The sequence below is a fragment of the Mus musculus genome, chromosome 14 (genome assembly GCF_000001635.26).
Source record: "Mus musculus strain C57BL/6J chromosome 14, GRCm38.p6 C57BL/6J".
In the NCBI taxonomy this organism is placed as follows: Eukaryota; Metazoa; Chordata; class Mammalia; order Rodentia; family Muridae; genus Mus; species Mus musculus.
In genome coordinates, this window is record NC_000080.6 from 32,421,348 (window position 1) to 32,436,040 (window position 14,693).

At 45.1% G+C, this 14,693-nt stretch overlaps 1 protein-coding gene across 1 annotated transcript in view; it reads right to left on the reverse strand.

Moving 5' to 3' along the window:
* Chat (choline acetyltransferase) overlaps positions 1 to 14,693 on the reverse strand; it is a 57,707-nt gene that overhangs the window by 13,145 nt on the left and 29,869 nt on the right. The window contains exons 9-11 of the mRNA NM_009891.2: positions 4,772 to 4,941; positions 2,807 to 2,907; positions 1,914 to 2,042 (exon numbers count right to left, since the gene is read on the reverse strand). Coding sequence (NP_034021.1) covers positions 1,914 to 2,042; positions 2,807 to 2,907; positions 4,772 to 4,941 — 400 coding nt within the window. The remainder of the gene's footprint in view (positions 1 to 1,913; positions 2,043 to 2,806; positions 2,908 to 4,771; positions 4,942 to 14,693) is intronic.

A 14,693-nucleotide genomic window follows, 5' to 3' on the forward strand; every position in this document is an offset into this window, starting at 1 on the left:
TTGTGATAGCTCCAGCAAGGACTGGAACTCTGTTCACGTGTTTTACTTGTTAACGGATGCCCCGTTTTATCTATTCAATCGATTCTCCTTAGCTCTGCAAGGCAGCCCCATGTGAGTCCCAGACCCCTAGACCAGAGCTCAGGCAGGCCCCCATTTGTGACACCTTCCTTCTGCTTCTAGGCTTTGGTTCCTATTTGAAACCCAGCTCTGACAGTAACATCTTGGTACAGCTGGCTTTGGTTATCCTCTAACCCTCTGCCCTGCCCCTGAAAGCCACACCTCCCTCCAGGACACTTATAGACTCTAAAGCATCCCATCTGACGGTTCACTTGGGCATGCCTCCCAGGATATCCCTATCATTATCAGGAAACTTCCCTGTGTCTACACAGAAATGCCTGTGCTACCCTTGTATTGGCCAGTATTCTCTTATAATGGGTTTGGGGTCTAGTCTGATACCTAGTGGGGGGTGGGGGAGGGAAGCATTGCCAGCAAGGTGTGTGTCACTGGCTCAGCCAGGTGTAAGCACAGCTGCTAGAGGAGTAACCTGCTCTGCCTCACACTGTCCCTGTCACTCGCCTTAATTGGGTCCTTTTGCCTCACATGAGCTATATAAGGAGCTATGCAGATGCTTGGGACAGGAAAGACCCCCCCCCCACCTTTTGAAAGACTCCTTGGGCACTTTTCTTTATCACCATGGCCACTCAGAAAGCCCCCTCTCCAGACTCTGCTCATCTCGTGCCCCTCCCCCATCCATACCCCAGGTAACACCTCATGCCTCATTAGGGAGAAACTGGGGGACATAGGAGCACCCAAGTTCCTGAGAATAAGCAGACCCATCAGCTATTTCTCTCTGTCTCCCTCTTCTGGCAGTCCACTCACCGTGGACCCCCACCATGAAAGATAAGAGATCAACAACATTCCATGGAAACCCAGAGCTGTCTTCCTCTTTCACTAAAGCCAGGCTGCCTCCACAGCAGCTCCAAGCGAGGAGTGTCTCCATCCCAGGTTTCCCAGCCTGGCCACACTGTGCCCTGGCCACCTGTGCTACCCCCATGGACTTCTTACTGTCTCCCCAACAGCTCCTAAGCAGGAGGAATGGGCAGGGCAGGCTCTTCTCAGCATGGCTCAGCTTCTCTCTTAGGTTCCAATTCTAGCTATCTTCTCATTTGCTCTCTCCATACCAGCCTGGATTTTATAAACCTACAGAGGCTTAAAAAAGCTGTTGTCCTGACCCTTCCCTCCCTCACTGTCCAGGCAGAGTTCAATCCCTTGTCTATCTGCAGGTTTGGGTCTCCATGCCTCTTTGGTTCGGGCATTTCATGGCTTTGTACATGGCTTGATCTGCTTCTTCTGCTAGAGTATGGAGGACAAACCTGGGGCCCATTCATTTCTGAGGTCCCAGTGGTTTACCACAGACCTGGAGCACAGACGATAGAGTTTGATGATTGAGTAAATGAATATTTTCACCCAGAGACCGACAAAGACAATGCCCAGCTAGCCCTTCTGCCTCTGTCCGCTATTGCCAGAACCAGCTCCTCCCCTGGGAAAAAGGCCCCCTTGTCAAGTTGCAGTGTAAACTCAAGCAAATTGAAATAGCTTGGATTCAAATGACCTATTCAAAGCAGTTGTTTATTACTCCCTCAAAGCAGGGAATCCATTCCCAGCCTTGAATCTGCTTAGTCAGGTGAAACGCGCAGGGAAAAAATAGCTTCAGGTTTGCATTTTATGAAAATGGTAGACATTCGAGCAAGGTTATTTCCTGAGAACCATAACTCCTCTTTAGTTTGACTACTTTCACCATGAGGGATGAGAATGGGTGGAGCCTGGAGGTGAGCAGAGTCCTAGGGGCCTTTGGCATCTTCCAGGTTGCTTCAGCAGCTATAGGGGGTGGGGGAGTATAGGGGTTCCCTCACCTTTGAAGTTTCTCTGCCGAGGAGGCGAGATGGCCTTGAGTTTCTGGGGAACATTTCCACCTCAGCCTTCTGGGAGCAGGGAGTTCACTCACTGAGTCAGCTCGGACGAGCTTCTTGTTGCCTGTCATCCTGCAGACGCAAAGGAACAACTTCCTGAGACCCTACAGCCAAGGGCTGTGGGCAGCACAGCTTTCCTGTGCAAGCATCTTAGCTGTTGCTGTGCACAGCCCCTGAAATTTAGTGTGCCCGAGCCGCCCACTGAGCAGATAAACCAAACTCCCTCTGTGACAGAGCCAGGATCCCAGCCACTTCCACCTGACTCTAACGGGTTATCATTTGCATTCACTCGTTCTAGTGTTCAGCCATGTTTGCTCTGTCCTTATGAGAGAGTTGGTAATGTGGTAGCAGGCTGAGTTGTTGTGTCTCCAAAGGCTGGTTCGTGTCTCTGTCATGCCAATGACTTTTGTGGAAGAGATTGTGAACCTACATCCAAGAAGAGCGTGAGCAAAACTGCAAAAGCTAGAAGGAATGTGGTGTACTAAGGGATAGACAAGCAGGGCTTAGCAGCATGGAAGTTGGGGATCTGGCCTGTGATGGAGGAGACCTCCCTCTGCACTTGGCTACCAGGTACCTGGCACTGTCTCAGGGCCAAGAGAAAAGATTGATCTAAGTTCCCTGGATCAACACTTGGATCCCCCCACTTCTCCTTGTCTACCCCGAGTTTCCTGCCCAGCCTGCACCTCCATCTGTGGCTCATAACGCTCATTTTGCAGTCTTTGCGCTTCTTTCCAAATTTCATCTTTGGCTCAGTCATTTTCTGGACTGACACCCCAGTTCCTCCTGGCTCAGCATGGCAGCCTTCTGAGGTCTTTCTCTGCTCTGCCCAGACTCACATATGTTTCAGCAGGTGCTCCGTGCACTGCACCAGGACGATGCCATCAAAAGGGGAGTGCTCACACACCACACCGCAGGTGCCATCTCGGCCCACCACAAACTGCAACAGAGAAGAGGCAGGTGAGCTGACCCTGGGGAGGCCTGGGTTAGGACCCCCTGACCTCTTGGGGGCATTTCTCCTCCAAGGATACCAAGGACTGTTGATTCCTAACAAGGATGCTGCAGATGGCTGTAGGTACCCAACAGTATGGAAGCCTCGAGGAAGTTCTTCCTACAGGGCTTTAGGCAGAGAAAGGGCAGCCCAAGTTCCCTGCTGCAGCAGCGCAGGGTTCTTAGTGAGCTCATACTGTCTGGTGCACGGTCTATAGGCCCGAGTGTGTGCTCAGTCCTGTTTGTCCTTTATTGCATGCACAGCAGACACCATCCTCCAGTGCTTTCAGCAACCATTTGCCTAATAGACCGACTCTGCTCCTATTGGCCACCACTGAGTTTAGCCCCAAGATCTAGATGAGTGTCCATCCCAGAGCAGCTGCCGGTAATTGTGTCGCATAAATGAATAAAATGTAAAGATGTGATTTGCTGGTAAGAAGATTTGTCAGGAGAAAGAGCAGGTTCTTTGGTGGGAAAGGTATGGGGGGCGTGCTCTATTCAACAGCCAACAGAACTCAGTCTGCTGTTGTGTCTGCTGACTGAGGAGATATCCATCCACCAGAGCCTTCGCAACCCTGGACCTGAGGATTCATTTAAACCAGCCCAGTAAAGCAGCTCACAGAATTGAGATGAAAGGACCCACAGACACTGTAGAGGTACCTTAGGCCCCTTTGCGTAGTTTTACAAAGACTATGTCGAGCTTACCTGGGAAAGAAATATTCTCAAGGCTCAAAAGTATTAAGAGAAAATAATGGGACTCTTGAATAATGACTCTTGAACTGTACCCCACATGAAGTGGGGTGCTCTGGAGTTCCTCGCGCTGTTTCCCCTTGGTAAACGAACAAACAAATGAGCAAAGGAATGAGTGCTTATGGTGTTTGCTGAGAGGACCACAGCACACACATGCCTCCCTCCAGTCTTAGCTATCTGTGCCAGACACTGGAATCTCAATGGATCTCAGTGATCCAGCCAACAAACAATCACACACCCACAGAGCGTCTCTGAGTATACATCGTTCCCTGACTCTTTCCCTCCATCAGCAATCTGTCTTTCCATGGGGAGACTCATCTTCTATCCCCTGAAGTTCAGGTCCATGACACCTCAGTAGTGCCCCTGGCTCACCTGGGGAACCTGCGATCACACCCTATGGGCACCTTTTTGTCCCTGTCACTTAAAGGGAGGAAAATAGATCTCTGAAAAACTGTACTCAACACTCACTCTGCTCTGTGTCACGTACATCCATTATATAATTTTATTCCAACACTGCTCTGTGAAAGATTCCAAGCCATTAGCGGCACTGTGGAGGCTAAACAGCCAGCCCAGCAGCAGCAGCAGAACACATCAGAAATAACAGGATCACCATGCAAACCAATAAAGAAGATAACCCACCAAATGCAGGGATGGGGTGAGGAGAAAAGGAGACAAGGCTGGAAAATGCTTATGGAGGTAGGCTGGCCCAACCCAGAGAGATGGCTAACTTGCTTGTATATAGTCACTGTGAGAGTGTGGTGGCATTGCAAATGAACAAGATTGTATTAGGTATTTGGCAGGTTGCAGGGTTTTCAGGGGGATTGAAGTTTGCAAGGAATGGCCAACCTAAAGCAAGAGTGTTTTCCTCTAAGCCAAAAATAAGATGTTTTCATGATGCATGTGAATGAAAAGCTATAGATTATTTGATTGTTCATTGGGATGTATTTATCAGATGCTGGACTGCCCTGCTTCTCTTGGTGTGTTAAAATGGTTCAGCCAGGGGGTGGACATTCAGAAAAGCTGGAGAGGTGATGCAGTGGCAGGGCCATTCACAGGGCACTTACCTGCAGGGACTTGTCATACCAACGATTCGCTCCATTCAAGCTGCAGCCTCCACCATGAAGGAGCTGGAGGGCCCTGTGTGTGTCACTGAGGTCTCCAGTGCCTGGACCATCCAGGCATACCAGGCAGATGCAGCGCTCGATCATGTCCAGGGAGTCCCGGTTGGTGGAGTCTGTAGGACAGGTGAGTGTGGCTTCAGTCTGGGGCACCTGTAGAGTGTCACAAGCTGCCAGCAGCCTGTCAGCCTTGACAGGGCCATGCAGTCAGCTGTCCTGTCCTAGCCTCTGCTCTACCCAGTGGTCCCTAGCAGTGGCCAGAGCTTCACCCAGTGTGGGGCCACTGATCCTGCCTGCCCACATGAAGGGATGCTTCAGGCCTCAGTCCTGTTCAGGCTCCCGCACCCCTGTCCAACAGCACCCTCACTCTGGCACAGACATTACCATGTCTGTGCACATTGCTCACTGACTCTGACTTTTTCCAAGTACTTAAATTTGTTCCTGGAATTTTTAAATTAGGCAACTTCACATGAGAATTTGAAGGAAAGGTATTGCTTGCCCTCCGTCACCCCCAGGGATTGTTGGTTCAGAGTTGGAGTTGCAGGGGAAGGGTAAGACTACAGCTGATGCTGCAACATAATAAGCTGTCTGGGACTGGTTCAGGCACATAGACCTCACTTATCCGGACAGAGAGGCGAGAAGCCACTAGATGTGCAAAACATATATCACCGGAGAGCGTACAGCTTATTCTTACAGAAAGCCTCAAATATGCCCCAAGAGACTGACAAGCCTACCCAGCAGGTGGGACCCAGTGTGGGCACCTGCTCCCACTTCTGCTATTTCTGTCTTCTGTACAGGTGACTTTCTTGAGGTAGTGTGTGTTTTCCACTATACCACCCTTGTCATAGGTGTTAGTAACCCATCCTTTGCTTTAAAGTTCATCAGAATTTCAAGTCCATCATAAGCCAAAACCTCACAGCTTTGATCTAAAATTCCAAGGAGATGCTTCAAGACCCAGAGAAGAGGGCTGAGCTTGGACTGGGTGGAGCCAGATGCTGTGACAGAATGGGGACACCCTGTAGCCTCTGGGCCACGGTGAGAGTGCCCTATGCACAGGCAGTGTGGGATGTGATATCAGACATCACCATGCACTGCCTCGCAGCGATTGCTGCCTGTATCCACAGCCTCCCCGCTCCCTCAGAGGACCCTGCATTTAGCCTTGCACGTGGACTAAGGGTTAAAAGCTACAACTTTCAGCCTCTTCTTGCTAGAAGTGAGCGAACATCTAAATTCTTCCAATAAAATCTAGAGGCAAGAAAACCAAGTGCCTGTTCTCCCCAGCATGCCTCTTGTCTCTCTAACCTGAAGACAGCCGTGAGACTTAGCCTTGCACTGTGTGCTCTGTGGCAGGGGGAGGAGGTAGGCAGTGGGGGTGGGGATGAGGGATGGGGGCGGGGTTGGACGTTCACTGTCTTCGGAGCACAGGGAGGGTATGCTGGGTCAGATCCTCCTCTTTACTTCCAGGAAGCCCTTCCCACCTTCCTCCACACTGCAGCTCCTGCACACAGGGCTGTGTCACCCTTCCATATGCCTGCCGTTTTCTGTACACCGTGTGTGTGACCCTGCTGTCATCCTAGGCCCTCAAAGTGGCTGTCATGCAGCCTCCCAGGTCTGGGTACTTTTCCATGTCTATGCACTCTTTGAAGAAAAGACTTCCATTTAATGTGGGCAAAGAAGAGTATCCATATTAGTAACAGATTGCAGGGCACTTTCCTCAGCCTGGCCCAGATGGGAGTGAGATCTGTGCCCAGGTAAGAGATAGGCCTGTAGCAGCTCAGCAGCCTTATAGGAATGGTCAAAGCCCCACAAAGGACCAGAATCTATGGCCCATTGCTCATAAGCCTAGTAGAGAGGTAGGAGGAGGGGTAGCCTGGGAACTGGATAGAGTTCATCTTTACTATAGGGTTCTCCACACTCCATCCCCCTCTTTTCCCTGGCACGCATCCATGAGGATAGCCACGGCACTAAGCCTTGTGTGGTGCGCTGTGCTAAGGGTCTCTTTAGCTTCCCAGTAGAGACAGTGCCTTCAGAACATGGGGAAAGTATACTTGATCAATCCCGTGTCAGATCCACATAGTCAGAGGGAGGGGGAAAGCATCCGGGAGGTGATAGCCAGGACGGTGGGTGGGCTGGAAGCAAACTCCAGCCACATGGGTGGAACTTAGGGATAAACTTCTTGTCCTCCAGCTTAAGGGTGAAGGTTATAGGATTTCGGTGAGGCCAGATGACCACAGTGATGTGAGGTTACGGCCCAGCTGAGCACCTGTCATGTGTCAAGTGTCAATTCAGGCATGTGTGCTACAACAGGAGACTGGCAACAGTCTCACATCCCACTTGAAGAAACAAGAAAATAAATAACCAGACTGTAGGACATTTCCAAGACCTTACTTAAACATGGGGTTTGATAATAATTGCCCAGTGACTGGAGAAGGCTGGATTTGTTCCAGACATTCAACCCCAAGACCAGATTGGGAGCAGACCACCAAGAAGGTCAGACTCAGGAATGAGGAGTCCTCCCTGCAAGAAGATCAGGGCCAAGGTATGTGCTTGGAGTAGAGCCAAGGATGCCTCGGCATGTGGGAAGAATAAGATCATGCTAGCTGGTGAGGGGCCACGGCAACTAGAATGCTATAGATCGTTGCCCTCTTGGCCATTTCTTGGGGAATACTAAAAGCCTGGCTTTGTGTCTTCCTTAACCAGGATTTCTTAGAAATAAGCCCAAAGCAGTGTGGGATAGGCAGGCTGCAGCTCTCCAGGAAGCCCATAGCTAGCTTATCCCACTAGGGAAGAAGCTGCTGCAAGCCTGATCCAACCTCTGGAAGGGAGAGGGAAGGCTGGGGACACCCCTCTCAGCCACACAACATAGCACAGGCTTGAGGCAGAAAACAACGGACAGTTCCTCTCCATGCTAGTGGCTTGACCTCCTTCAGACAGAGAAAGATCCCTGAGGAGGGGCTGAGGCCTTACTATCAAATGCTGGCTGTGTCTGGCCCAGAAGCTCAGAACCACTCACCAGGAATCAGGCCCTGGCTCATTAGGCAAACTGAAATGGGGGCAGGACAGGAGAGCCGGGATGCCAGGTGGCCTTGCAAATGATCTCCCTGAATGCAAGTGCTGATCCGTCAAATACTGACAAGTTTATTGTGAAAGGCAGGAAATGAAGCACATGCAAACTCATCTACTGTGAGCGAGGCCCAAGTCTAATGGAAACACTAGGTGGTGGGATGGAGGCTTGTGGCAGGGGTCGTTTGTCTCTCGTGACCTCTGCACAGAGCACACCAGGGGGATCTTGCTTAATGCAGTGAATCAATCTCCCTCAAGAAGCCCCTACTTGCCCATGAGAGGTGGGACTTGAGTAGTACGGAATCTCTCCTGACGATCACACTCAGGGGCTCACAGCTTTGGTGCTGTGGAAATTCCAGAGGCCTGGAGGTTAGGAGCTTCCAGACTTACTCAGATGTGCAAAGATACAGCATGTATCTCAGGCCTCTGCTTTAGAAGGGTCAGACTCTCAGGTCCCGCTCTCTAACAGGCACGCACACCTGTTCACAGCCCTGCCCAGGACTCCTGCCTTCTCTGGTGTGCATCACGTAATGGTACAGTTCACATTTCCATCCTTGGAGATGAGGTCAGGAAGTCTTAGAGACATGAGGCTTCTAATCATCTACCATGTGCATTATAACAACCTTCCTTCCTAAAACAGTGGATTATATCTTCTTTTGGGAGATAAAATTTCCATCAGATGTTTGATATTTTCCCCTAATCTATGGCCTCGGAGAGGTGATCTTTATCATCCCAGCTCCCAGGGGCCAAGACAGTAACAAAAGTATGTCTTTATCAATGAAGCCTGTCTCTTTTGAATTAGAACCGATCTGAATTGAGTTATAAAATCTCCTTTAAATCTTTCAAGAGGGAGAGTCTCGTCTTCCAGGAAAACGGACTGGGTTTTGTTTTTCCCCATCCCCTCTCACTGGATATCATAGATAAATATTGTATTTAAAACAAACATAGGAAGGCTTTGGAAGATAGAAAGAGGAAAGCCTCCCAGACAGGAATCTCACAACCTAAAAAAGACCCGTTGTGATGGGTCCTTTGAGTGTGTTGGGCTGACCTGTACTCCATGCAAATCACTTATTAAAGATCTAACCTCCATTACGACTGAATTTTGAGAAGGAACCATTGGAATGATAACTAGGATTAAATGAAGCCATAGAAGGGGCTGACAAGACTGCTCCATATCCGGAGATGCACCAGTGACACTGACACAGAGAAAAAGCCTTTTAAACACACAATGGGAAGGCAGAAGATTGCAACCAAGAGCAGGGGGAAGGAACCATCCTTCTGATGCTTTCATCCTGGACTCTGGGGTCCTATAAGTCAGAAAGTCACTCTCGAGTCACCCAGTCTGTTGGGTTTTTGTTACGGCATCTTAAATCAACCGACACAGAGAGAGTTCCCCCTTCCTTTTTTATCTAACACAGTCAACATCTGGATTAGAAGAAATGAGAAACATGAAAACACAAATGGGAACACTCACATACAAGGACAAAGTTCCTACTCAGACCTGCTTTCTCTATTCACAGCAAAATAGAGCACTCTTGGATAAGCAGGTTGTAGTGGCAACTCCCTTTGAATTCCAGCACGTGGGAGACAGATGTAGGTATTTCTCTGTGAATTTGAGGCCAGCCAGAGCTACATAATAGAGAGACCTTGTCCCCCCAAAAGTAAAGCAAACCAAACAACAAAAAGCAAAGCAAACTCACAAACACACACAGAAAAGAGAACTCTTAGATAATAGCCTTTCTACTTCAGCCACATATCAACAGGAATAATGTACAAGTACTCAACTCTCTATACACCCATAATCTATCAGTTCTGCCCCCTGCTGTCACCTCAAGGCCAGCAGAGAACCTGGTGTGCTATCACTGATCTGTACTGAGGCACCTCCACCTCTGAGGATAGAGACGCCATGGTTTCTCATGAAAGCTGGGACTTCCAGCTCCACTAAATGGTGACCACTCCACCCTACCATCTTTCACATGGCACACACAGGAAGCATGTAGAGACCCTGAACCCTCATTTAACAGTAATAAAGACTACCTCCCCAACCAGAGTGCTGACAGAATGAAGGACTTGGATTTCTGCCTTCACCTAGATGCAATGAGGTAACACCTCTTCCATCACCTGCTGCATCAGTAGCATAGTGAGACAATTGAATCAGAAGGTTTACAGAACACCAGGGCCCCATAACACATGTCACTCAAGTCCCAGTAGAAACCAGTCACCACATCAAGACACAGAAAAGTTTGGCCTGATCAGGGTCAAGGACATATTTAAACTATGTGACATACATTTTTAAATCCAGTAATCATGAAGCGTATCAACAAGCAAATTTGAACATGTTTAAAAAGACACAAACAAACAAACAAAGAAAAAGGCAGAATGTAAACAGAATATAAATATATAGCATTAGCATATATAGCATCCGCATATAAACAGAAACTCCAAAAAAAGGATGTAAAGAACCAAATAAAACATTTAGAAGTAAATATATAATGCCAGCAAATATAAAAGTATAAAATCAGTAGTTGTATTCAAAAGCAGAATGTAAGAGGCAGAGGAGAGATAGGGAACTTGAAGATGGAATAACATCAGAAAGACAAGAGAGGGAAAGAATGAACAGCACCTATAAAACCTGCAACATAGAAGATGTAAATTATGTTATCAAACTCCCAGAAGAAGGAGAAGAAGAGCAGAACAGGAAGTACTCAGAGGAACAACAGCTAAAACTCCCAGAGTTAGTAAAAATCTTCGATCTAAAGATTAAAGAGACTAGAAACCCTAAATAGAGTAAGTTAAAAGACATCCACACCAACATATGTCATATTAGATTGATGAAGACCAACAACAGAGTCAGGTACTGGAAGAAGTAGCAGAAATGGCACTGTCTGTGGAGAAAAGTGTTGAGAGCAGCAGTAACTTCCTCCTAGACCCTGTGGGGCTGGGTGGAAGGAGAAATGGGAAGATGGAATTCTACCAAACAGAAACTCTTTAACATGGAGGAGAAGTCAAAGCATTTGGAAGTGAGAGACAGGCGAAATTCACTGGTACGGTGCTTGCCTTTGATCCTGGACTAGGGTAGAAAATTTATCTCTAGCCTGTCTAGCATAAAAGAACAACTAAAGAAAGCTCCACAACAAATACGGTTGTGATAGGATATACTGGCACATCACCAAGTAAGAAAAGACACTTGGAAGAGTGAGAATCTAAGTGAAAAGTTCATTGGAGGTTTTTTTTTATGTTTTAGTATAAAGCTAACTGTAGCAATGACTCACAAGGCTCTAAATATATACAAAGACAAGATGAGTGTGTCATAAATGAAGGGAAAGTAGTAAGCTTTCTACACTTCACTAGAGCTGGTTCATTCAACACAACAGACTGGTAAGTGTGTGTTATAAACCCAAGGCAATACTTATGTGAACATCTAGAAAGGTTATACAAACAGATAATGTTAAAACACTAGAACATTTTAAAAGACCATGTGATCTACAAGAAGGCAAGACAGAGGAAAAGTCAAAATCAAGTGGAAAAAAAACCAGAGAAAACAAAAATATAAAATGTGTTAAGCCAAAGCATATCAATAACTATTCTATGTATAAATAATCTAAATGCACCAATTAGAAATAGTGGCAAGTGGTGGTAGAATATATTAGAATGTTACTCAGCTACATTCTTCCTACAAAGAGCTTACTGTCAAGTATAATATAAATTTGCTGTAAGCAAAAGGAAGGAAAGTACTATTTCATGCAAGCATTAATCAAAAGAAACCATGAATCTGAATTAGTGTGATATATACTTCAAACATAACAGAACCAGAGACCTAGGAGCAAATTATGTAAAAAGAAAAGGGTAAATCTGCAAAAGGGCATGGCACTGCATATGTGATGAGTAACAAATACTTTGCAAGTATGTGAAGCAAAGCAAAACAGGAGGGAAAAATATAGAAACGTACTATTGTAGCTGAGACATCAGCACTTTTCTGCCAATGGTGGACACAACAGCTAGGTATAAATTTAGTGAAGACACAGAATTCAACACCACAACCCAACAGGAGGTGTTTGACATTTACATAATAATTCATCCAACAATAGCATAGTAGACATTCCTTTAAAACACCTGCTGAACATATAGCAAACCAGACTACATCTAGGGCCATAGAACAGCCCTCAAAAATGGAAAAGATGTGTTTGTTCTCTGACTATGATAGAAACAGATAACAGGAAATAACAGGAAATAACACACACTTGCATGTTAAACAGTGCACTTGAAAATAATCCATAAGTTAAAATAAGAATCATAATAGAATTTATAAAACATGCACCACAATGAATGAAAATACAAGTATACAATTTAAAGATTCAATTCAGGTAAAACAGTTAAAGAGAGATTTAAAGTGCCATGTGCTGTGTGTGTGTGTGTGTGTGTGTGTGTGTGTGTGTGTGTGTGTGTGTGTGTGTGTAGAGGGAGGGAGAGGGAGAGAGAGACAGAGAAAAAGAATGAATCACCAATATCAGCAACAGAATGGATGACATCACTTAGGCCTCCATAGATATAAAAATACAATTAAAAATATTATAACAACTATACACATAAATCTGACAAGTTAGATGAGATGGACCAATTCCTGAAATGTATAAAACTTCCACCATGCATTAAGAATGAAATAGATCGTTAAAATGGTCTTATAATTATTAAGGAAATTGGCATTGTATATTTATGTGCCCTTCTATCCTCCCAATAAATCTCTAAGCTCTGATGACTCCACTGAAGAATTCTACTAGATGCTTAAGGAAGAATGAACACAATATCTGTGTGATTTCTTCCAGAAGCTATAAGGAGAATGCATCCCACTGTATTACTACACTGCCAACACAACTTAAATATAATACAAGAGACCAACGCAACTACAGACCAGCGTTCCTCATGTACAAACATAAAACACACCAAGCCATATGTTAGAAGATAGAAGTGAGCAATAGACTTCTATAAGAACAAAAAAAAAAAAAAACAAAATTAAACAAAACCAAAACCAAAACCAAAAATCCTCACATTATCAGAACAATTGATATATATATATATAAAAGTTGGCCAAATCCAACATCCATTCATGATAAAATTTCTTCAAAAACTAAGAATAAGACCAGTATGGTGGGGCAGCAGGTAAAGGGGCTTACCATTAAGCTAGACAATCTGGATTTGATCCCTGAAACAGGAAAAGAGAACTGACTTTTGCAAGTTGTCCTCTGACTTTCATATGTGTGCCATGGCCCCTGCCTTGCACACACACACAAACACAAACACACATTAAACACACAAATAAATATTTCTAAAAACTCAGAAAATAAAATGGAACATCAATTTAATAAATAAAATCTATAAAAGCTCTGTAGCTCGTAGATCTATAGGTTAAAAAAAAAAACCTGCATTCTTTCTTTAAAATTTTATTATAGTAGAAGAGGATTGAGCCTCGTAAGGATGACCCTGGTCTGGGAACATGGATTTCAGGCTGCCCCAAATAGCATGTAATGTGGAAACTGTTCCTGCACTTTTATAGTTACAGAATGAGAGAAAAAGTCTTAAGGTAGGGTTTATTTCAAACACACTGGTGGGCTCATTGTGGAGGCAGGACGGTTACAGCAGAACTGTATGTCTCGGATGTTCTGGTGACTTTCTTAGCTTTGAGGTTGGGGAAAGGTCGTGGGTGGCCTGTTCATACAATCCCCAAGGCCACCTGACAGCCACAGGGGTGGCTTAGATACAGATTAGATACAGAGAGGACAATGATGGTCACTAAGAGGAGTAAAGATAGTCCAAGATGATTGGTTCTGGGCCACAACATCCCAACAATCATAAAGTTCTAGTCAGACTAAATGCTTTCTAAGATCCGAAATAAGATAAAACATCCACTCTTGCCATACCACAGCTATTCAACATAGTGGTAGCAGCCTGACCAGTGTAATAGGAAAGAAAAGGTTTATAGAAGATACATTTTAAAAAGCCCCCATGGTCATATAACATGACTAGTTACCCATAGTAATTCTTAGGATGCCCTGTGTATCTATTAAAAATTCTCAAAAAGCTGACAAGATGTCACAGTGAGTAAAAATGTTTTCTGACAAGCCTGATAGCCTGAGTTTGATCTCCAGAACACATATAGTGGAAGGAGAGTCCTAATTCCAGCAAAATGTCTTTTTATCTCTACTGAAACAAGTATGTATACCCCCCCACACTAAATAGATATTAAAAAATCTCTTGAAGAATTAATAAATGGATTTGTCAATATTACAAGATATATAACCAACACACAAACGGTCAGTATAGTTTTACATGCCACGGACAAACATTTATAAAAAGAAAAAAAGAAAACCCCAATTATAATAATTCATAAAACTTCAATAATTGATAATAAAAAATTCATAAAATTTAAATACTTCAATTCAAATCTAACAGAAACATACAGGACGCTTTTATGCTGAAAATACAAACCACAAGTAAAAGAATGAAAACTCAGAATAAGTGGGGAGCTATCTATGTACAGGCTTTGGAGACCCAACATTGTAAAGTTCTGTTTTCCTCCAATGGATACATGGGTTTAACAGAATTTCCATCAAGCTCCTAGCAGAATTGTTTTTCCAGATTAGAGATGAGATTATTCAAAAGTCTATACGAAAAGGGAAAGGAAATCAGATCACTAGAATGATTTTGATAAAGAATAAAGTTAGAGGAATCAGTATAGTATTTTGGATTCCAAGACCATTGTATGGCTACATAAACAAGGCCATATCATATTGGCAGAGGGATAAACACA